Below are 21,480 nucleotides of genomic sequence, written 5' to 3' on the forward strand. Positions count from 1 at the left end.
CTTCAGTACCAGGGCCAACGCTCTGTCCATTGAGCCACACCGGCCAGGGCAGGATCCTGTATTTTAGAATGCTTTAGAAAGACTATGTAACTTTGAAAAACAGAAGTAGCTGAATAGAAAGCAGATAGTTGCCGAGTTCCAATCCCAGGCTGTTTGAGGCAGCGGTGTTGAGCGGGAATGTGCGAGAAACATCCGCCTATGGCCGTGTGCTCTGTGGGGAAGGTATTTGCAGAGTTTCCCGCTGTGCACCATAGCGTTGTCTGTAAAGAACTCAAACCGTGATGAGCAGGTCTGTGCCAAGTTCACAGGAGCGGCTCAGGGAGCCACCATCGCTGCCCACAGAACAGCCACGGCTGTCTGCACCTTCCCCCCAAGCTCTGTCTTGCAACCTCTTTCCTTGAAAGTCTGCTTTTTCCTCCTACAGACGATCTCTCTGAAAGCTCAGCCTGTTTACAAAGAAGTGTAGACTTTGAGTTCGTCTTCAGAATAAGACTTTCTAAATCCGGTTGAGGAATTTGAACACCCTCCCGCCTCCTAATGGAAAGGAAAGGGCACTTTCTGTGAAACTTTGCCTCCGAGATAGTTTTGGGTCCCCTCCCCATTGCCTGAACCCCTAGGATTGGCAGCAGCTCAGAGGCACCGAACTGTCAGGTTGGCTTCTATGGCCACAGATCAGGTCTCACCTGTTAATGCAGAACCAAGTGTTTCTTCTCGAATTTTGAGAGACCTTTTTGTCTGTTTGGGGCCCAGTAATCACTACACCTTTGCTCACCGTCAGGCCCGGCAGGATGGCAGCTGCAGGCTCCTGATGATGGCCCCGGAGGCCCCGGCCAGGAGTGGCCTTGGCTATTGAGACCAGTGGCCGTCTAGTTCCCAAAGCTAAGGTTCTAGAGCAGCTGCTCCTGCTAATTCTCCAAGTGCTATGCACCCCCTGTGGGCAGGGCTCAGCGGATGGAAAGCCTGTGACCACCCTGCCCGGGCGGGCACTGGGCCTCCTCTTCCGCCTGGTACCCAGGCTTTCTGGCTCCTGAGGCAGTTTCTCAGAGCAGCTTCCAGTCCTTGGTTTGCTGCTCAGCAGTCTGAGAATTTGCTCGCGTGCCTATAAGAAACGCCAGTGTTCTATTCATTAGCTTTCCTTCACGTGGAAATATAACCCGCCTGCTGTGGAAGTGATTGCTTCTCAGACTTCTAGTCTGCAGCAAGTTTGGTGAACAAACTTGCTGTCTTTTATGATCGTTACATGCCAGCGACTACAGACTTATTTTCGTTTCTCTCCGGCCTGATGGGGCCCACACAGCACTACATACAGAAACCCTGCCTTCCTATCTGTGCTCTGCGTTGGCGACACGGCAGCTAAGGGGAGGTTCGGTGGGATGGCCCCTCTTGTGAACTTTGCACAGATCCGCTCCAAGCCATTTCCACGGAGCGGCAGGTGGATTTTCGATGTTAACGCGGTAGAGCTGACCACGTTCCTCTCCTTCTGATGTGTTCTCTCTCTCTCTCTCTCTCTCTCTCTCTCTTTCCCCGTCACCCCTTGAACTTGTCCATGAAGCTTTCTCTCAAGCTGGTAAGCACGATTGTCCCCTGCATGCCCTGGTCTAACCAGGTTTCCCCTGTGTGTCCTCTGGGTGCCCGCCCCGTGCCTCCTGCCTTCGCCGTTCACTCTGGCCTGTGCTTCTCCTGTGTGTGCTGCCGTGGCTCTGTCTTTGTTAGACTTAGGCCTTCATAGCACGAAGGCTGAGAATCTAATAGATCTCCTAACAGATCTTCATCTTTCCAAGTTGCTAAGAAAATTAACGCTTAACTCCTGATTTCGGTTATGGTGTTTGTCTTTTACTATCGGAGCCTTAAAACGATGAGAAATGTTCTTTATTTAAATATGAACATACACATGGAGTCGCAGGGAGTCTATGTATCGGCTCATTTAGAATAAAAGTAAATGTAATCGTTGTAAGATGCTCCTCCCTGAGAGCCACAGAGCCCATGACAAACGCAGGAACGATGCCAGGCTCACACCCGGTCTGAGCGGCCCCCGGACGGAGAACCGAAACCTCCCCAAGGCGCTTCTTAAATGCGCTGGTGCCTGTGCTTAGCTGATTGGAGGAACCACCAGGTGATGTGTGGACCGTGCAGAGCCTCTGCCTCCCAGCCGATGGACTCAGTGTTCCGTGTTGCTTCTCCTTACTTGTACAGCCCTCGTGAACAAAACTAATCACTCCATGTACTAAAAGAGAATCTTAACCAGCATAACCCACAGCTCCACTTCAGGTGTGTGTAAGCTACCCTCTCAAACAATACCCTGACCTGTGGCCAGTGATCACGGTGACAGCTCCGCCAGGAGCCAGATGGGCACTTTGTGCTCTACGGTTGCTAATGCAGATGCTATTTCACGGTGGTTCGTGCATACACGCGCGTGTGTGTGTGTGTGTATGCATCTGCGTATATACAGAATTTTTTCAACCTGACCAGTATCTGGCAGCTGATGACACAGCCCTAAAGAAAATGAATATTTTATTAATTGAACATTTCTTGGGCTGAGATAAAAATCTCGAGACAAGTCCTGATTAAGGACAAGAAGGGAAGATCCGGATGCTCATGGGAACCGCGTTCCCCGTGGCAGGCCTCTCGGACGCCGGGCCTCCTTGCCCTCACGTGCCCTTTTGCTGCGGTGTTCGCAGCAGAAGGCCATGCTGTCAGGCAGTCTTTCTGGTTTGAGATAGAAATCATTCTACCCACCTGGCATTGAGTTGTTGCCCAGCCAGTGGTCGGCAAACTGCGGCCTCTTGAGTGTGGCTCTTCCACAGATACCACCTGCGGGTGCGCACGTACAGTGTGATTGAAACTTCGTGGCCACACACAAGGGGCCAAAGAGCCGCATATAGCTCGTGAGCCGCAGTCTGCCGACCACTGGCCTAGACCATCACTTTGAAGCGAATAAAAAAGCGAAGTCACCCAACGTGGCTGGGGGTCCAAACCTCCAGCCTCAGGAAGCAGCTTGCTCTCGTCTGCTTGGGAGGAGTGCTCGGGGCACATGTTCGGTCCCAGGAGCCATAAACCAGGGTCTCCTGGAGCCACAGCCATTTAACATGCACATGTGTGTGGCCCCTCCTTCCAGGACCAGTGCCCTGGTCCTCTGTACCTGGTGCTCCCGAGATTGCAGAACCTCTATTCTGACTCAAAGCTGTAAATATACACGCCTTCGTGGCAACAGGAATCCTAGGTCAGGGTATTGTGTAAAGGAATTCGAGCTTCGGAAGCCTCATTGGGCAGAAGGGCTGCTAAGGTTTCCCGGGAACCTTGTGTCTCCGGATCTAGATGCTTCGGCCTGAGCCTCCACAGCAGCGCGAGGCTTATGGGAGCCATAGTGACCGAGGTTCGTTTTAAGTAACAACACGGAAACATAGGCGATCTATTGAGGGGGCCTCACGGGTCAGTTAGACTGACGCCTGATCCGCTGGGAAGAATTCACGAATTCGTTATTGCAAGTCACAAGCACAGTGTGTTTTGCTTACACTAGTCTCTGCAGCTGTTTTCCCATCCATGCAAGTCTTGCACCTGTTCATCTAGACCTGTGTCCCCAATATGGTGGCCACTCACACCCGGGGCTATTTAAATCTTAGCTAATTAGAATGAAATAAAAGTTTAAAATTCAGTTCCACAGTTGCATGGGCCACTCTCCACCAGCTCAGCAGCCACGTATATACGGCTCCTGTGCGGGACGGTGCGGACGCGGGCCATTCGCAGCACCGTAGGCAGTTCTTCAGCCTCCGCACAGAGGAAGGCTCATGCCATCAGCAACCTCGCGTCGACCACCTGCTGGAGCTCCTGCCTTCTGATGCAGTGGATCCCACACTGCGTTTTGTTGAGGAACAAGACAGAGCAAACAGCGCAAACCTCACTTCTAGGTCACGTGCTGATTTGCTTCACGTAAACTGGGCCGGAGAACAAGCCACTGAGCTCTGGGAAGCGATGGAATCGCGCAAATTGAAAAGCAGGGTTTCAGGTGTTAGAGCAGGATGGTGTACGGGGAGGAAAAACAGCCGGTTATTTCATACTGGAGGTTAGTTGCTTCATTTTAGTTTTAGAGGTGAATTGAGTCCTTGGTTTGACATTAGGGAAGAGTCACTTCCATTGTGGTCTTACATCTTACTACTTCTCTCTTTCTCTCTCTCTCTCTCTCCCTCTCCCTCTCTTTTTGTCACACACACACACACACACACACACACACACGGCTTTGAGAACACTAGCCTTTGTGTGGTCCTGGTGCTGAACTATTTGCTGAGTCACACTTCCAGCCCCACAGCCTGGCCGTTTAGCACAAGCGGCCTGAGAACCTGGGTCACAAGCCCCCGTGTAAGCTGCTCGGCAGACCCAGCTCGACTCGGGAGTGACATTATCCAGGTCCCTTCTTTCCCGCCCACCCCCCAGGCCGGCCTTGCCTTTGTGTGACCGGTTCCAAAGGAACATCTCTTGTCTCAAGCCCTTGGCTTAGCTCTGGTCATCGAATAAACTTCTCTTTCTTTATGAAAATTGCCTCATTGAAGTGAAAGGACTTGATAACCATCACTGAGCTTCTAACAAGCGAAGCGTATGTAAGTCTACACGCTCGCTGCTGGTGTTTCCCCTTAAATCGCATGCACAGAGGGAAGATAGCAGTTGTTTTCGAAAGGGAATCGAGATACAAAACTATGTTCAGACGGAGGAGAGCAGCAGAGGCCGTTCCACACCCTGCAGGCGCTGACTCTGAGGCATGTCCCGAGGTTACCCTAACGGTGGCCCAAAGGCACGTCCAGACCTCCAGGGGCAGAGGGCCAAGAGTGCATGGGGGGAGGGGAGGTTTTATTTTTAAAATAAACAAAACCCTTTTCACCCACATTCTCTGAGGAACCCGCTGTCCATGTCACTTTTCGGGGATGGGAACTTTTGGCCTAGGCCTGGGGTCTGGGGGAGAGACGGGAAGCAATACTCAGACTCGGGGAACAGTGCCTGCGACGGGCACTGTTTTCTATGAAGAAACCTGAACTTGAAACGGCCTTAAACTTCAGTGTGGCCACCAACACTGAGATAGAGGGAAGATTCGTCTCAGATTTGTCTGGATCCTCCCCGAGTCGAGTGTTTCCTCCGCCCTCCCCTCCTGCAGCATCGCTCTTGCCTTTGGGAGTGGCCGCGGCCTCGGCGGAGCTCGCAGTGGCTTGGGGACTGGTCTGCATGCACGGATTCTGCCTCGGCTGGTGTCGTGGGAAAGGGCTGGGTTTATTTCACAAACGTCCGCACGCCCTGGTGTCTGGGGACCGGCCCTGCTGGCCACCTCCCCGTCTGTGTGCGAGGAGGCCCACCGGCCTTCCCTGGCCTATTTCTGTTCGGTCTGCAGGGTGCAGCGCCGGAGGACTTCAGCAACCTCCCTCCCGAACAGAGAAGGAAGAAGCTCCAACAGAAGGTCGACGAATTAAATAAAGAAATTCAGAAGGAGATGGATCAAAGGTAGAGTGGATCGATACGGTTCTTCAGAAATTCGAGTTCCGTTTGGAAAGACGGGAAGTCCTAGCCTAGATTTTAGTAGAAGTGCTTGCTTCAGGCACGTGTTGCGTCCGAGCTGGCCTGCTGGGCTGCTGTTACAAACCGGGGGGATGTTTTTATCTGCAGGTTTTATTCTGAGTTTGGGGAACAAACTACATAGGATTATCTCTTTTATCGTGAGTGTGTAGGTGAGCTTTTTTATACAAATGAGGATGAGAAAAGTGGCCTGACCCCACCCTCTCCCTGCCCCCCACATCCTAGCTTTGGGTCCAAAATGTCCTTGTCTTCCTACTTCAGTCAGTCACAATTAGCCTCTTGTGTTTGTAGAGAGCGCTCGCTCGATGGTGTCTAGAAAACAAATACGTGTCTTAGACACACCCAGCCCTAGGGCGTCAGTGTGTCCTTGCTCTGGGGAGGCGCTGCTCCAGGCCCCCACTGTAGCGGCTCCATACTTTCTAGTCGGAAGAAACAGACAGTAAGCAAATAAGCATAATTATGTGATGTTGGGGACGGTGCATGCTGTGAAGAAAAAGGAAGGAGAGCCAGCCAGGGGCTGGCGGTGCAGTGGGCTGAGGGCTCCAATGGGAGGTGGCCTCAGGGGGAGCAGGCGGTTCCCAGAAGCCCATGCGGCCGGCAGGATACGGGCTGAGGTGCGAGGAATTCTCTTCCTGCTATTTCTGTATTTTCAGTTAAACTGTTTCCCATAGCTCAGTCTTGTGTTGTATCATTGGCTTCGATTTCTCATTGCTCTAAACTGCCAACCCCTCAAGCTCCACTGAGAGCCCCCTAAGCCAGAGTCCAAGTTCCCTGAGCTCTTTGGTGCTGGACAGAGCCCGAGCCGAGCATGCGTGCGCGTCTAGGCCCCTTGTGCAGGCTGCGGCGTGTGGCTCCCAAACACGGTCTCAGGAAGGTGTGGGGTCCACAGAATGCGGCTTCGAGGCCCTGTGGCCTACCTGCCATGGATACCAACTTAGGTTCCATTCCTTTTTTAAAAAAAAAAAATTGTATTGATTTCAGAGAGGAAGGGAGAGGGAGAAAGAGATAGAAACATCAATGATGAGAGAGAATCATTGATCAGCTGCCTCCTGAAGGCCCCACACTGGGGATCAAGCCCACAACCTGGGCATGTGCCCCGACCGGGATTCAAACCGTGACCTCCTGGTTCATGGGTCGACGCTCAGCCACTGAGCCATGCCGGCCGGGCTGGGTTCCATTTCTTAGTAGTTGAAATAGTGTGTAATAACATTTCCAAAGCGATTAGCTGGGCCCGCAGACCCAGGAGGCCAGCGACAGCTTCGGTTTGCAGGAACGTTCACACGTGGAAATGCTTGGATTTTGTTTGGATTGACTTATACGTCTTACTGGCTGCAGGCAGGAGGAGGGCCCATCCCGAGAAGGCAGCTGGAGGTTTAATATCGGTCTCTGGATGACATGGACCCGGGGAGCAGGGTTCCTAAGGAGACGTTTCAGGGGGGCTGACCCCGATATTCCCTTCCCACCCACACTCCCAACCCGTCTCCCAGTCACGTGGTTTCCAGGGTGGTCGAAGAATGTGACTGGCTGGTGGCATCAGCCTCCCCCTCCGTCTGCTCCCTTTTTCCAGAGAGGCCATCACCAAGATGAAGGACGTGTACCTGAAGAACCCTCAGATGGGAGACCCAGCCAGTCTGGACCACAAATTAACAGAAGTCATCCAAAATATAGACAAGCTGCGGCTCGAGGCCCAGAAGTTTGAGGTATGAAAAAGCCGTTGGGAGGGTGGGTGGGTGGGAGGTAACCAACCAAAGACCTTATATGCATATATGCAGAACCCATGGTCACAGACAATAGGGTGCTGAAGGCCTGGCGGGGGGTGCTGGAGGGGATCAATGGGGGGAAAGGGGACATCTGTAATACTTGCAACAATAAAGAATTATTAAAAAGGAAGGAAGGAAGGAAGGAAGGAAGGAAGGAAGGAAGGAAGAAAGAAAGAGAGAAAGAGAGAAAGAGACAGACAAAGGAAAAGCTGTTGCCGGGAAAAGGGAAGCAGAAGGGATGGGTGTTGTGAGCTGCCTGCGGGTTCAGACGCCAGCATTTTCTCAGGGGACACCTGCCCCTGGGAAGGCGGTGTCAGAGCTGTGGTAAAGGGAATGCACTGCCCCCCCAGCGCTCTGCTTCCCATTGACTGTGTCCCCTCCCTGGCACCATTGGAAGGTGAGTTGTTTGGCTACAGTGTCGTTTGTTCATTGACGTGGTGAAGTTTGTTCCGCAACATCTCACGTTGCCAGAGTGTAACTGGGGACGGGCCCGCCCTCGTCCCGGGAAATCAGGACGGTGGGTTGAGATGTGCTGCTCCTTCAGAGGACCCAGCACCCCAGGGTGCTAGACGGGAACACCAGCCAGAAACACAAATGAGCAGGAAGCACTGGCCTCTGAAAACGCCTTAGTACATGTGTTAGCGAGAGAGGCGCCCTCTCAAGGACAAAGCCTTCTTTTTTTCGCCTCCAAATTAAAGACCTCAGAGCAGGGAAAATAAGTGAAGAACGGATCCTTCCCGTCCGAATCGGTTGTGTCTGTCAGTGAGGGGTCAGATGTGGATTTTTATTGTTTCTAGAACCTGTCAGTCAGTGATGGATGTTTGCGTGCTTAGAACCTGGAAATGTCCATTTCTGGCCATTTGTATTCTTTTGCCTCGTGAACAGGGAACTAGTTCAAATGTCGCTGAAGGTAACTGTCCACTCTGATGTCCTCTGTGCACGTTTCTCGCTATGAAAAATGACACTCCGAAAAAGTGGGAAAGGGAAGTGTGGCTTTCAAATTGAGTCAGCGCCCAAGTGTGGCAGTTCCTCATGTTTCCCAGTGTGACCTCTGGGTCACAGAGGTTTGGGAACAGAAGGAACTAGAAGTGACTTATCCCAAGTCACACGGCTGTTCACAGCCCAGGGGTGGGACCCCCCGCGCCCCCCCCAAACATGTTCTTTCCACTCCGCTCCTTGGGAAGGGACGGAGCAGCGGCCTTCGAGTCCTTATGCCGGGGCCTTGCTCGTCCCTCTCCATCAGCCTTGGTGCCCAGGGCCGCCGAGCCGGGGCTTCCAGGTCCCGGGGTGGCCTCAGCCGGTCTCTTGTGTCTCTTGTTCCAGGCCTGGCTGGCGGAGGTGGAAGGCAGGCTCCCGGCCCGAGGCGAGCAGCGCAGGCAGAGCGGACTGTACGACGCCCAGCCGGCCCCCGCCGTCAACAACTGCGCACAGGCCCGGGAGAGGTACAGTATCCCCGCGGCCCTGCCCTCGGGCGGGCGCAGCTTCACTCAGGCTTCTGATTCTGGACGCGAGCCTAAGCACAGATCCCAGCGCCCCTGTGATGAGGGCCTGTGGGTCTCCCACGCGCGGCTTCTGGCTCCACGGGGGACCATTTAAGATGGTCTCGGTTGCCAGCTCTGGGCCGCGCCACGGGCGAGCGGCGTCCTCCCGCTCGGTTGCTATAGTTGCTGTGTGCTTTCTTTCTTGAGCAGCCCGGATGGCAGTTACACGGAGGAGCAGAGCCAGGAGAGCGAGGTGAAGGTGCTGGCCACGGACTTCGACGACGAGTTTGACGACGAGGAGCCGCTGCCCGCCATCGGGACGTGTAAAGCGCTCTACACCTTCGACGGTAACGCTTCACGACACCGAGTTCCCCACTGTCCGGAGCTGTCCGAGCACCCGCCCTGCCTGTGGCTGCCTTTCTGCTAAGCCCCCAGGCCTTCCTCTCACTCCCTTTTGTTCTGCTGAGAGTGTCATCATCAGGTTGCTGGCTGTGTATTCTGCCGTTTGGCCCATGTAATTGAGCAGCCTTCATGGAGCTTACGTAACTGCAGCGGAGAGAAAGGAGTAATGGTTATTTCCTGCATTCGTCCAATAGTTACAGAACTCCTGTCTTGAGAAGACTCCCCAGAGGGTGGGATGCAGGCAGTGCGGTGTGGCGTCCACCCCGGAGAACAAAGCAGAGTTGTGTCTAGGGGGCAGCTTCAGCCTCCGGGAGGGGGACAGACGGGCAGGGGGCACTGGGGACCAGGCCTGAGAGGCAGCTTCAGCCTCCGGGAGGGGCACAGACGGGCAGGGGGCACGGGGACCAGGCCTGAGAGGCAGCTTCAGCATCCGGGAGGGGCACAGACAGGCAGGGGGCACTGGGGACCAGGCCTGGGAGGCAGCTTCAGCCTCCGGGAGGGGCACAGACGGGCAGGGGGCACGGGGACCAGGCCTGGGAGGTGTGGCTGAGCCCAGGTGTCTCAGGTGGTCAGAGAGGAATGTAAGACCAGAGGTAGGCAGTGCCCATGGGGCTGGGGGAGAGGAAAGGACACATTTGGATTGTAGGCCGCAAACACTGAGGACGTATTGAGAGGATTTGGGAGAGACCTTGCCCGACCAAGCAGGACCTGGGCCGTTTGTTGTCATGTGTGGAGGAGCAATTAGAACAGGATGATGGTTGGAAAGGGGAGCCGGCTGTCGGGAACTGAGGAACCTGGACCCAGTGTCTGCAGACCATGACGAAGCTGCGGGAGGGCGGGTGCAGATAAGTTGGGGAAGCTCTGGCATCAGTGCATTTTCATTGTGACAAGACAAGAAAGGGAAGGACCAGGTTAGATGTTCCAATTTCACTTCATGTCTAAAGCACCCCCACACCCCTGTTGACCGCCCCCTGAACAAGGCGCCTTTCCGAGGGCTGTCGGCAGTGGTGGCTGGTCCCGGGAATTATCTTAGCAAACGGCCTTGGGAGCCTCGATGGAGGAACGGACGCAGAGATGCCGCGGCTAACACGCTGCTCGGACTCCTGGCTGATTGCAAGTGGGAGCAAAGCGGGAGGAAATCAAAGACGAGGCATGAGGGACAAGGGAGACGCCGCTGAAATGGGAGAGGAGGGGGTGTGTGAAGAGGGAGCAGCCATGAACCCAGGTCCGTCCGTCGTGCTCAGATTTCAGGACAACGCTAGGTACAGATGTGCTCGGGCCGAAGAGGGAGCCTTCGCTGGGGACACAGCCAGACTGGGGAAGGCGGTGGGGGGGCGGGGGTGACCAAAGCCCTGGGAGTACTTTCCCCCTGGAGGGAGGGAGGGAGGGAGGGAGGGAGGGAGAGGAGCAAGATGGGGGAGAGGTGCGGAGAGGACCGAAGGCTTCCCCGGGAAAGTCCCTGCGGCCTAGCCAGGTGGGAGGTGGCGCTCCTCGCCTTGTTGGAAGGGGCAGGGCCGGGCACCTGCGGACCCACCTCTACTTTCATTGCACCTGTTTCCTGGCCAAGCTCCTGTTTGCCCGTAAACCTCATATATTCTGATCTTGTTTTCAGGTCAGAATGAAGGAACCATTTCAGTAGTTGAAGGAGAAACGCTGTACGTCATAGAGGAAGACAAAGGTGACGGGTGGACCCGCATTCGGAGAAATGAAGACGAAGAGGGCTATGTCCCCACTTCATACGTCGAAGTGTATTTGGACAAAAATGCCAAAGGTGCTAAGACTTATATTTAATACAGCTTTTTAAAAACTTTTTAAAAGCAATTGGAGTTGTTTCTCCCCACAACTGTGACTGCTCCAGGCAGTTCTTCAAAAGCCTGGCCGGAGAGCCGCCCGCAGAGCCTGGCTCCTGCCCTCGCGGCGTCGGCGTCGGGCCGCTCCGAATTCCTTGGCTAGTCTTGACTAGTATCGAGTTTCGAGTTTCGCTTGCTGATGGCGTTTATGTGGAAAGCTGCCAACTGCCAGTTTACTGCTCTGTCAGTTGAAGTCGGGTAAACACTTCTCCTTCCGGCAGCATCTGTAGATAACAACAAAAAGTTGCCTTCTAGCTTCTAATCAATATTTCCCAGTTCCAAAGGCCACACACCCCCTGGCGCAGCAGATTCAGCCCCCTCGTTTGTATCTCGTGTCTGCCACCAATGGAACTACCATAGAAGGTTACATGCTGTAACTTAGCACATTGAACTATGCTAGTTTGTTACATTTTACAGTCATTCACTTTGGAGGGAGTCATACATAAAAGCTCTTCCTCCTTGAATAAAGAAGCAAGTAGCAGATTCATTTATTGGTATCAAAAGTGTGTAATTTTACCTAAACCTGGTAAAAGTCACTGTTAGATCATCGAGATTATCCTATTATGTCTATTTGATCCCAAACAAGCAGTTGAAATCTGGAAAAGTTTGGTCAATTTTACCCAGTTGATTTTTTTGTTTGCTTATTTGTTAATCCTCACCTGAGGATATTTTTTTCTATTGCTTTTCAGAGAAAATGGAAGGGAGGGAGGGAGAAAGAGACAGAGAGAGAGACACAGAGAGAGAGACTGGTTGCTTCATACACACGCCCCAACCAGGAGTGGGGAGGGAACCTACAACCCAGGTACATGCCCTTGATCAGGAATCGAACCCGAGACCCTTTGGTGTGTGGGCCAACACTAACCAGCAGGCAACACCGGCCAGGGCCCCAGTTGATTTTTACACACGGCTCTCGATCTCCCCTCCGAGGTTGACAGAGCCGTCAGCTTTGCCAGTGCCCTGTAGGGGAGCGTCTGTGAGAACAGCACTCGCTCTGCTCTGTCCTGTCGGAGGGTGTGTGGCGAGTGGAGCTGTGGTCGGCTGACCCGCCCCAGGTGGGGCTGTGTCCACACAGACACAGCCCCCATCCCTCACTTTTCAAAGGGGGGATTAAAAGAAGTCATTGGCATCTTTGAGCCCCCAAGTGCGGGTGGACTGAGAAATTGTTGTAGAGTTGCTAGCTGGCCTCATACAGTTAACTGTAGCCAGAATCAAATACACCGTTTCACCATCTTCCAAGGAAACTGGGTCACATGGGGATTTGCATTTCGAAGTTGGCAGGACAGGCGGTGAGATTGTCACGTGCACAGGCGGTGCCAAGCCCAGTGTTCGTGCCCGATTCCAGGATCCGCCCTGCGATCATGTAGGACAGCTGCAAGAGGCTCAGAATGAAGGTGCTCGTCCAGGTCCCCCTTCCGCTTGGCTTTGGAAAGTATTCGTGTCCTTTAAATGGGAAATGCGCTCCTTGCCTGGACACGGAGGGCTCCTTTAAAAAGCTCAAGTCAACTGGGAGCTGATTTTTAAAGCCACAGCAGCGCCCCGGGTGGGAGTCCAGGACCCGACTCCAGCAGGAAGTTCGCAGCCATTGCTCCCAAGGGCCACCGAGGGGGAATTTAGTGGCTTTTAGGTAATGACAGCCTGATTTTTAAAAATGCTTTTTATTTTTAAATACACAGACCCGGGAGCTCGCCGAGCTAGTGGGTCTTGTCACCCAGAGTCTCCCAGTGGTCACGTGGGACACACTTGGAATACAGTCTCAAAGGCAGAAAACCGATGGGTCGGCCTGCGTGTTTAAACAGAACTTTGTCATTCAAATTTCCTCAGAATTATTATACCGATCACGGCACGCAGCCTGAGCCCAGCCCTCTCGGGGTTCCCCCCCCCCCCCACCCCCCCCCCCCCGTTCAGCAAGGCTGTGAGAAACCAGCCGCCCCTTAGACCACAGCTGAGGGCCTGTAACCTCATTTCCAGCCGATGAGCTACTGGAGAAAGCAACCTCAACATGGCAAAAGTCTTAAATGGGGCAAGACCGCGTAGCCTTTTACAAGCCGGCCCTGAAAAGCGGGGCATTCCGTGAAGTTTCTCCCTTTGTTTTGTTTTTTTGTTGTGTTTGTTTTTCCTTTAGTGGTATGCAAATTCGGTTCAGAAAACAGCTCCGTTGGTTTTCGGGAGGAGCGGTTCGGGTGCATAAATTATTATTATTAAGTTGTACCCTTTGTCTCAATAGCCCAGGAATTGATGTAATATTGACTCAACAGTGATACTTTGCAGTTTCAGTTCACTGGAACAATTCCCCCAGGACCGGGAATGTCCCTTTCCCCCCAAAGTATACTTTGTTTTCTTCCCTAGTTATCTGCTCAGACAAAAGCAGCCAAGTCTCAGCTTGTTTATCAAGCTTTCTCCACTTCCTTTAGCGCTTCTGTTGCTAATGTGTGTGCAGAAGCCATTCCCTCCCTGTTCACAGACCCGCCCCGCCCCGCCTCGCCCACGGCACCGCCGCCCTCCACGCACCCACCCCGGGCCGCCCTTCTGTCTGCACTCTTGCCCTTGTGCGTGTGTGGCGTCTACGATGTGACCCTTTAAAAACTGCCAAAACATTTAGACTAGAGTATCTCCCGTGGGCCCCTGGATTGTGACCCTCCGCTCTTATGGTTTTGTTTTTGAAATTGCTTTCTGTGAAGTTCGTCCATAAGCCCTCCATATGCACGTATGTATATGCAACTTAAAAACTGCGAGGATTACTTGAATGCGTTGTTTTAACGTTTTGCTCTTTTTATCTGTTTGTTTTATTGGTGATTCCGCTGCCTAATGACCTTTTTGTTTTTGTAACCGCGGGGGAAGCCGGAGGACTGTCGGTAGCTAGGGCCCTGCCGGCTGCTCCACTCTGGTTTATTGTAGACGCTTGGGTTCTGAGTAAGTTTTGTTTGAATGCGGCCCACGTGACCGTTTCTCTCTCTCCTCGCCCTGAAAGAAGAGAATCTGTCTGGCTCCTCTCAGCTGTACCTGTACCGCCTCTAATAAACGGATTCTCCGTGTTGTCCAGTGATTCGTACCTTTCTGAGAAAATGACTGTGCTCTCGTCCTCGGTCCTGGGAATGACCTCGCCAAATGCTTCCTAAACGTTCTGCCCCTGGCAAGCCCTTCCCCCACGACACCCGTGTCCACCCTGCGTGCACCTGAGGGCTGAGTCTGTCTCTGGTTTCTCTGCTCCCCCTGGAGATGAAGAACTTTCACTGTTTATGATAAACATCCGGGATACGCTTCCTCTTCACTTGACGCTAAAGGACCGGGTACCTCGGTCTGAGAACCGGGCCTCACTTCCTGGCTTCGTTCCGGGAGGCCGGTCACCTTCCTTCTCTCAAAACGGAACTCGTTAGAAAGACGAGCTGGGTGGGTGGGTGCTGCCACCCTCTGGGCGGGCTTCTCTGGAGGAAAGCGTGGAGGTCAAACCGTGAAAGTTCCTTATCTGTGGTGTCGGTGGTAACCAATCCCTCTAAGGTTGCCCTCCCCCCCCTCCCCCAGCGCGGTGCCCTGTGCCCGCCCCTGACCTCGGCCCCCGTCTCTAACAGAGCTTTTCTTTCTGTTTGTGTTGTAGATTCCTAAGGTGGCCAAGGAGCCAGAGCCGGGAGCCCTCCCAGGAGAAACCCTCCGGTCTGCTTGTCTCCACAGGCCTGGCTGTGAACCGTGCGCTCGGGCTGGGCTGCGGAGTGGCCGCGTCTTCGGGCCAAAGGGACCCCCACGCCGTGCAGCTGCTTGCCTCTGCTCTTTTCTTTTCTTTCCACAGCATGCTCCTGTGGCCACTCCGCCCAGGCCCCTCTGGCCACCTCTTGGGCCAGAGCTGTCCCCATCCCAGTCCCACCCCGAGCAGGACACGACAGCAGCTGGACACGGCTCCCTCCTCCCCCCACTCCAGCCCTGGCCTCAGTCCTCCTGGCTGCTCCGGCCCGTCCACGGTTCACACTGTGCCTTTTGTGAAAACCTTGCCACTGGTCTCCCAGGGAGACCGGCAGAATCTGGACAAGAGGGTCGGACCCACCAGGCGGACTGCGCGTCCGGTGTCCGTGACGTGGTCCCGTGTTCACGTTAGAAAAGACTCACCTTTGCCCAAGTCCACTGAGCCTTCGGTGGGCCTTTTCTGGTGACGGGTCCTCACCTCATGCTGAGTGTCGGCCCTTGCAACACTTCACAGCCTGAGAGTGACAGTGGCGGGCACTGGGGCGGACACACACAGTGCACACACACACACGCATACACGCATACATGTACATGCATGTGTGTACACATGTGTGCACATTTTTGTTTGGGGCCCTGCCTTCAGTGGGTCCACACTGGAAGTTGAATTCCGGCCCTCGGCCCCGCCCTGCTGTCCTGCCTGTGTCACCCTTGGGGTGGGGGCGAGGGCTGTGTCCCCGAGAACTGTGGCTGTGGCACTGGGTGACCGAGGAGCACCCCGCCACACCTCTGCATTAGCTCGTAGCAAAGTGAAAAGTTCCCCTTTTCTTGGATTCTAAGATCTTCGTCTCTAGGGTTTAGTGCTTCCGTCACCAAAGGCCTGTGCTCTGTCCTTCGAGTGACCCTGCGGCTCCAGCTTCCGCGTCCGCCATGTGCTCTGGGCCACACGGACGTGGAACTCCCTGCGTTTGCTTCCTGGGCTGCCTTTCCTTCCTCCACTCTCGGGGGAAACCGTGAGGCCGCGCCGCCACTCACGCCCAGGGCGGCGGGCTTCTCTCTTTTGGTGCAGAGCAGCCGGGAGGTCACTGGCCGGGAGTTTCAGGGACGGCATCGGGCCTCTTCCTTCTGTTTGGCGTTGGGTTGCGAGGCGTCACCTCGAGCATCCTCAGTTCTGGACGTTGATGAATCCAACACAAGGAAGTCTCCTAGGAGCCGGAGGGCAGGGGCGGGGGCAGGTCCTGAGGGGTGGGCCCGTGGGCCCGTGGCCAGTAGGAAGATGGCTCCTCTTGGCAAACTAGGGGTGACCACACACCACCCTCTGGTGACTGGGACCCTGGGGGAGCAGGGCAAGAGGAAGTGGCTTCAGGTTTAGGGTGAGCGAGTGGCCAGCCTGGGCCCTCTCGCTCTTTCTTCCCAGAAGTGGGGCTAGACCCGGGCTCACACCACCTGCCCGGACCCTGCAGAGGGGGCAGCCCAGTGCAGCAAAAGCCAGGATGCCAAAGGCGAGAGGAGTCAGAACCCCCCGCATCCCTGCAAACCAACAGGTGCCTGGTTAACCGGGGCCGGTGGTGCAGCTCTGCCCAGGCTCCGGGGCGGGTGACCTGGTCTCCAGGACCCGAGAGTGTCACCTGTCTGCGGGCCACTCCAGGGCACACGGATGTGACGGCTCATAAAACCGATCCCAGAGCCTCTAGTGCATGTGCATCGCGTCTCCTAATAGGTCAGGACAGTCATTCTGTGCAGCCCAGGGGGAGGGAGACGCTGCAGCAGCCTGTCCACTTCACGTCTGTTACGCTCGGTGTAGAATATGCTGTGTCCTGTGTCCCCTGCCCCTATCTTTTCCTTCCGCACCGCCTGCGCCCGACAGAGTGGACGAGCGCTTTCGAGCAGTGACCTGGGTGCCTGCTCCCCACGCTCCGCTCTGCCCAGCCGACTCTTCGGGAAGGAGGGGACTATCCGCCAGCCCAGGGTGTCACTGACTCTGGGCCTCCCCCCGTGGAATCGTCTGTTACAAAGGAGCGTCCACCTCGCGTAGGAGCTGGACCTCCCCACGTGCTGCCCGCCTCCCTCGGACCCGCTGCTGTCACTCCACCGACGTTAGACATCCTGTAAGAAGGACGCATCTTTAAAGAGCCAGCTCCGAGGACTTGAAACAGAGAGGGACGTGTCCTTGCCCCGCTTGTCCCTCTCGGACGGAAACCACAGGGAGGCCGGCCCACGTGAGCGTTTCGTCTGGGCCTGGGAGCTCTTAGGTCGCCAGCGGCGCCAGACGCCGGGGCTGGTCTCGCCAGCGGCACGGAGGCCTCGCCTGCCTTTGGCAGCAGCTGTCATCACGGGAAGTTTACCGAACAGAAAGTGTGATGTTACGTGGTCATGGCTCCGCCTCCTGTGCTTCTGTCACCCAAACCGTGACCCGAAGCTGTTGTACCCGACGGGGCGCACCTGGCCACGGCTGGTTTGTGCTGCACTGACCCTGACTGTGGAGGCACCGCGGCCTGGGCACGGCCATTGCCAAGGTTCTGGAGATGGAATTACACCAAATAAAGTTCCACTGGAAGGCTTCTCTGGACCCTGTACCTCCATGTTAGCCCTCGGTGTTAAATAAAAGTCCCCCTGGCACCGTGGTGCGGAGTGCTTTGCTGCACGGAGGTGACGCGTCATCGAAGCAGGCAGAGTCCCTGGGGCTGGGGCTGGGGCTGGTCCGCACCTCTCACCCCATTAACTGGGGACCCGGACCGGTCCTCCCAGTCTGCTGGGGGCGGGGCTTGTGGGCTGGCTTTCCCAGCCCCGCCCGCGGGGAAGCTGTCCCCCCACCGGGAGGCGGAATTCAGGTGGCCTCGTCCAGGGGTTGGGGGAAGCTTGTGGTGACCAGGAAATGTTTCTTTGCAAATTCAGCTCCCGCACCTTTAGGGGTTCAGGGGCCCTGTTGTGGGGGTTGGGGCGTTTCATAGGCGTGTGTGCACAAGTGCTCAAGCCCACCTGGGGGCAGCTTGGCTGAGAAGCCCCGGTTCTGTGAGGCTGCAGACTGTGGGCTCTGAAGTATGGGGCCCCCTGCCTGCAGCCGCCCCCCCATGTGCGCTGGGAGCCCTGCTTCCATAGCCAGCATTGAAACTCTCACCCCAGCCCTGAGGAAGTAGACGGACCTCTATTTCCCAAGGGTCCTTGGAGCAGCCGGTGTGAGCAGCCAAGTTGGGCTCATTGCTGAGGGGAGGCGAGGTCAGCGCTCCCTGCGGCCTTGGCCTCTCTCCCTTCCTCTCTGTAAAAAATCAATAAAATTGGTGACCCACCTCTAGGGCGAGAGCTTCCCAGCCCCGAGGAGAAGGCTGCTGCCATCCGGGCCAGAGCCTCCACGGCCGGCCCGGCGTGGTTCCCAGTGAGAGCCGGGACAGGGACCGGGTGACCTGGGTATCGCCGGAGGCCTCGCCTGCTTGTCTGCTTGACCTCTCGGGAGCCCGTTTCCAGCGCGATCGCTGTGGGCTTTGTCCCACGTGGGAAACAGTCCCTGTCAGAGATGTAGGGTCCCGCCCACGGGGACCGGCCTCCCCTGAGGCCTGCAGGGCTGGGCGCTGGTGCTGCCTGGGCCCGTCCCCACTCTCTGGGGCTCGGTTCCGGGTTGTGGGTGAGGATGCTACGGCCTTGGGAGCTGCTGTGGGAACAGGAGGCCGTCGGGAGAGCAGGCGGCCGACTCCGCAGCAGCTGGCAAACGTTAGCTCTGATCCGAGCTTCTCCAGGCGCCGCCATGGCGTCCGCGTCGCTGATGTCACACACCGGTCTCTGGTCTGAAATGCTGTGCGTGCCCATCTTTTTTTTGTTTGTTTGTTTATGAACTTTTTTTTTAAGAATTGATTTCACACCGTGACTGGTTTGGCTCAGTGGATAGAGCATCGGCCTGCGGACTGAAAGGTCCCAGGTTCAATTCCGGTCAAGGGCATGTACCTGGGTTGCCGGCACATCCCCAGTAGCGGGTGTGCAGGAGGCAGCTGATCGATGTTTCTCTCTCATCGATGTTTCTAGCTCTCTATCTCTCTCCCTTCCTGTAAAAAATCAATAAAATATATTTAAAAAAAAAAAAAGAATTGATTTCAGAGAGGAAGGGAGAGGGAGAGAGAGATGGAATCAATGCTGAGAGAATGTTGGATCGGCTGCCACCTACACGCCCCGCACTGGGGATGGAGCCCGCCACCCAGACGTGTGCCCTGACTGGGAACCGAACCGTGGCCCCCTGGTTCCGAGGATACTGAGCCACACCGTCTGGGCTGCACGTGGCCATCCTTATGCCCGACTTGGTTCAAGCCTTTAGGGGGTTGGCACTCTCCCTGCCTCTGGTGACTCACTGCCCGGCTGGGGTTGGACACAGGTGGGGGCCACGCTGAGCCAGAGCGGAGGATTGGCTTTCTGGTTGACGCGGAGGTTCCGGACCCAGCAGACCGGCGGGTCAGGCTCCTCAGGGAGGTCCGGGAAGCTCGGGCACCGGGCCACACCCGGCCCCTCCTTCCCCACCCGCCACACCCGGCCCTGCTGCTGGGCACACGGGGTCGCCCTCTAGTGGGAGAGGAATCCATGCCAGGAGAGAACTGGGTCCCCCTCTGGGAGACTAGGAGGGACATGGAAGTGGGCAGAGGCAGGTGTTCAAGGGGGCACCCCCATTTTGTGTGAAAGCAAAGGGGTCTCTGGAATTGTGAAATCCACGGGCAGCCCAGAGACAGTAAGAGATGGAGAGGGAACCAGGTGAACTGCTGCTGCAGAGATGGGGGTGCGGGTCTGAGTGCGTGAGGGGCAGGGGAGGTGGGGTGGCGTGAACAGCAGGCCTAGCTCTGGGGGTTCACGTCCCACATGTCCAGTCCCTGCTGCCGCCCGCCTTACCTAGAGGAGGCCTCCTCTCTGGCTGCAGCTCAACTTTTCTGAGAAGGGGAGGCGGTGAGCCGCGTGGCCCAAGCCCTGGGACCTGGGATTTCAGTGCAAAGGCGGCAAGCTGGCGCTCAGCAGCCACCCTGTGCCAGGAGCTGCTTCTGCAGTTTCACCAGCCTCTGCAGCCGGTATGGTGAGCGATTCACCTAAACGACCTCCCATTCGCTGGGACAGCGCTGGGCGCCAAAGGTCCTGAGAAGCAGGAACTAAGGCCCCATGTGCCTTTGTCCTCAGAGCCAAGGGGCCAAACGCTTGGGGAGGAAACTCGGATTTCCTCCTCCCCCTCCTGCTCCTCTTGTCCTCCTCCCCCTCCTCCTTCTCTCCCCCACCCCAACCCGGTGGCCCCCAGGAGCAGAGATGGGGGAGATTCTCTGGGTCCCGCAGCAGCTGTCCCCAGCGTGCCTGTCATTCCCCCGCACAGGCCTAGGCCTGCCCTGCCCCATCCTGTGGATTCTGGGCCCAGTTCCGGCTCCAAACACCCTCGCTGGCAGGTGTCAAACCCTAACCGTCCTGGGCGCTTTCCTGAACACTTCGGCTCCTTTCTGCTTGTCCTAAGGGCGTCCTGTCTGCACCGCAGGGCCCTCAGGGCTGGAGCCAGAGGCTCCCAGGGGCTTCAGGCCCAGCGGCGACCTCAGGAGAATGTCTTCGTGGAACTCAAGCTGAGGAGAGGGGAGGAGGAAGCAGGAAGGCCTGCAGGGGGCTGCACCTGGCAGGTGTATTTCTGAGCAGGTTTTGAGCAGAAGCACAGGCAGGTGGAAAGGCAGGTTCGGAGCAGCCGGCCAGGCTCCCCAGGCTCCCCGGCTGCAGGGGGCACTGCGGGAGAGAGCCCCCCTCCCCCCACCCCCCTGGGACAGGATGGAGGGACAGCGCGTGGGAGAAAGACAGGAGGCCCAGCCCCTGCGCTTCCTGTCTCCGCGGTCTGTGCGCTGAGCAGCCGCAGGCTCCTGTGTTGCCCTCAGGCTCCGCAGCTGAGCTTGGCTGAGCCACTGGAGAGCAGGGTATTTTAAGCGAAAATAGTGAGGAGGCATTTTCAGGCCAGTTGGTGCCTAGTTCTTTCTTGCTCACCTTCCTGCAGAATAAGCCAATGTCTCCGACCCCCAAACCACTCAGACAAAACGCTTCCATTCTCATCCTCCACGTTCAGCAAGAAAAGCCGAGCCCAACACACGCACATGGATCCCACGTGCACGCTCAGGTGTGGGCAGAGCCAAGCTATCGCTCAGGCACACACGCTGTGGGAAAGCTAAGGGGGCGGGGGGTGAAGGGCGCGAGGCCAGGCAGGACCCCGCGGGGGGACGGCGGCAGGTGCTCCGAGGCTGGCTCCTCAGGACCTGGCGGTGGTGCATACCGCCGGGCGCACCGTCACCCATTCCATTCCCGGGGTGAGCTCCCGCACATGCCAGCCCGACAGCATCTCACCAGTGAAGTTTAAAGAACTCCCCCCAACCCCCAATACCGACAAACCAGCCCCACCGCGGGGACTAGACTCCAGCATCGCTCTGTCCGGAGCCCTAGCGCGGACACCGGGCCAGGAAAGGTGCCCGGGCAGGGGGCCCTCAGGGCCGGGAGGGTATTGCCTGCTTGGTAGCACCGAGGCTGTGGCGTGGTGCCAGGAGGAGCCCAGCCTGCGGACGTGCTGGCCTGTCCTCGCCCTCGGCCCCCGCGGGCCCACTCCTTGGAGCCGGGCTCGTTCCGGGAAAGACGGGCGCTGCCTTCTCGCTCCTGCAGCCTCTCCGCCCTCAGAGCCGGCAAAGCCCCTCCCTGTCCCGTGTCCGTTTGTCACGTCAGTCACCGGGATGCCCGCCCCGCCCCCCACACAGCGGGCTTCAGGCTTCCCTCCCGCGACAGAGACACAGC

The 21,480-nt window shown here is 56.5% G+C and overlaps 1 protein-coding gene across 13 annotated transcripts in view; it reads left to right on the top strand.

Annotated features, from left to right (window-relative positions):
• Positions 1-17,339, top strand: part of FNBP1 (formin binding protein 1) — a 99,538-nt gene extending 82,199 nt beyond the window's left edge. For 4 of the 13 annotated variants that reach the window (XM_070430448.1, XM_070430455.1, XM_070430452.1 and 1 more), the window contains 5 exons: positions 5,372-5,481; positions 7,121-7,253; positions 8,637-8,755; positions 9,002-9,141; positions 10,809-14,085. In XM_070430448.1, coding sequence (XP_070286549.1) covers positions 5,372-5,481; positions 7,121-7,253; positions 8,637-8,755; positions 9,002-9,141; positions 10,809-10,987 — 681 coding nt within the window. In that variant the 3' untranslated portion in view covers positions 10,988-14,085. Of the gene's footprint in view, positions 1-1,552; positions 1,568-5,371; positions 5,482-7,120; positions 7,254-8,636; positions 8,756-9,001; positions 9,142-10,808; positions 14,086-14,638 lie in introns of those variants that run through there. The other 9 variants (XM_070430454.1, XM_070430457.1, XM_070430459.1 and 6 more) reach the window with 4 other exon arrangements.
• Positions 17,340-21,480: the final 4,141 nt, after the last annotated feature.

This window comes from Myotis yumanensis, unplaced genomic scaffold (assembly GCF_028538775.1).
Source record: "Myotis yumanensis isolate MYYU_CA2020_CCGP unplaced genomic scaffold, mMyoYum1.0.hap1 SCAF_12, whole genome shotgun sequence".
NCBI classification, from domain to species: domain Eukaryota; kingdom Metazoa; phylum Chordata; class Mammalia; order Chiroptera; family Vespertilionidae; genus Myotis; species Myotis yumanensis.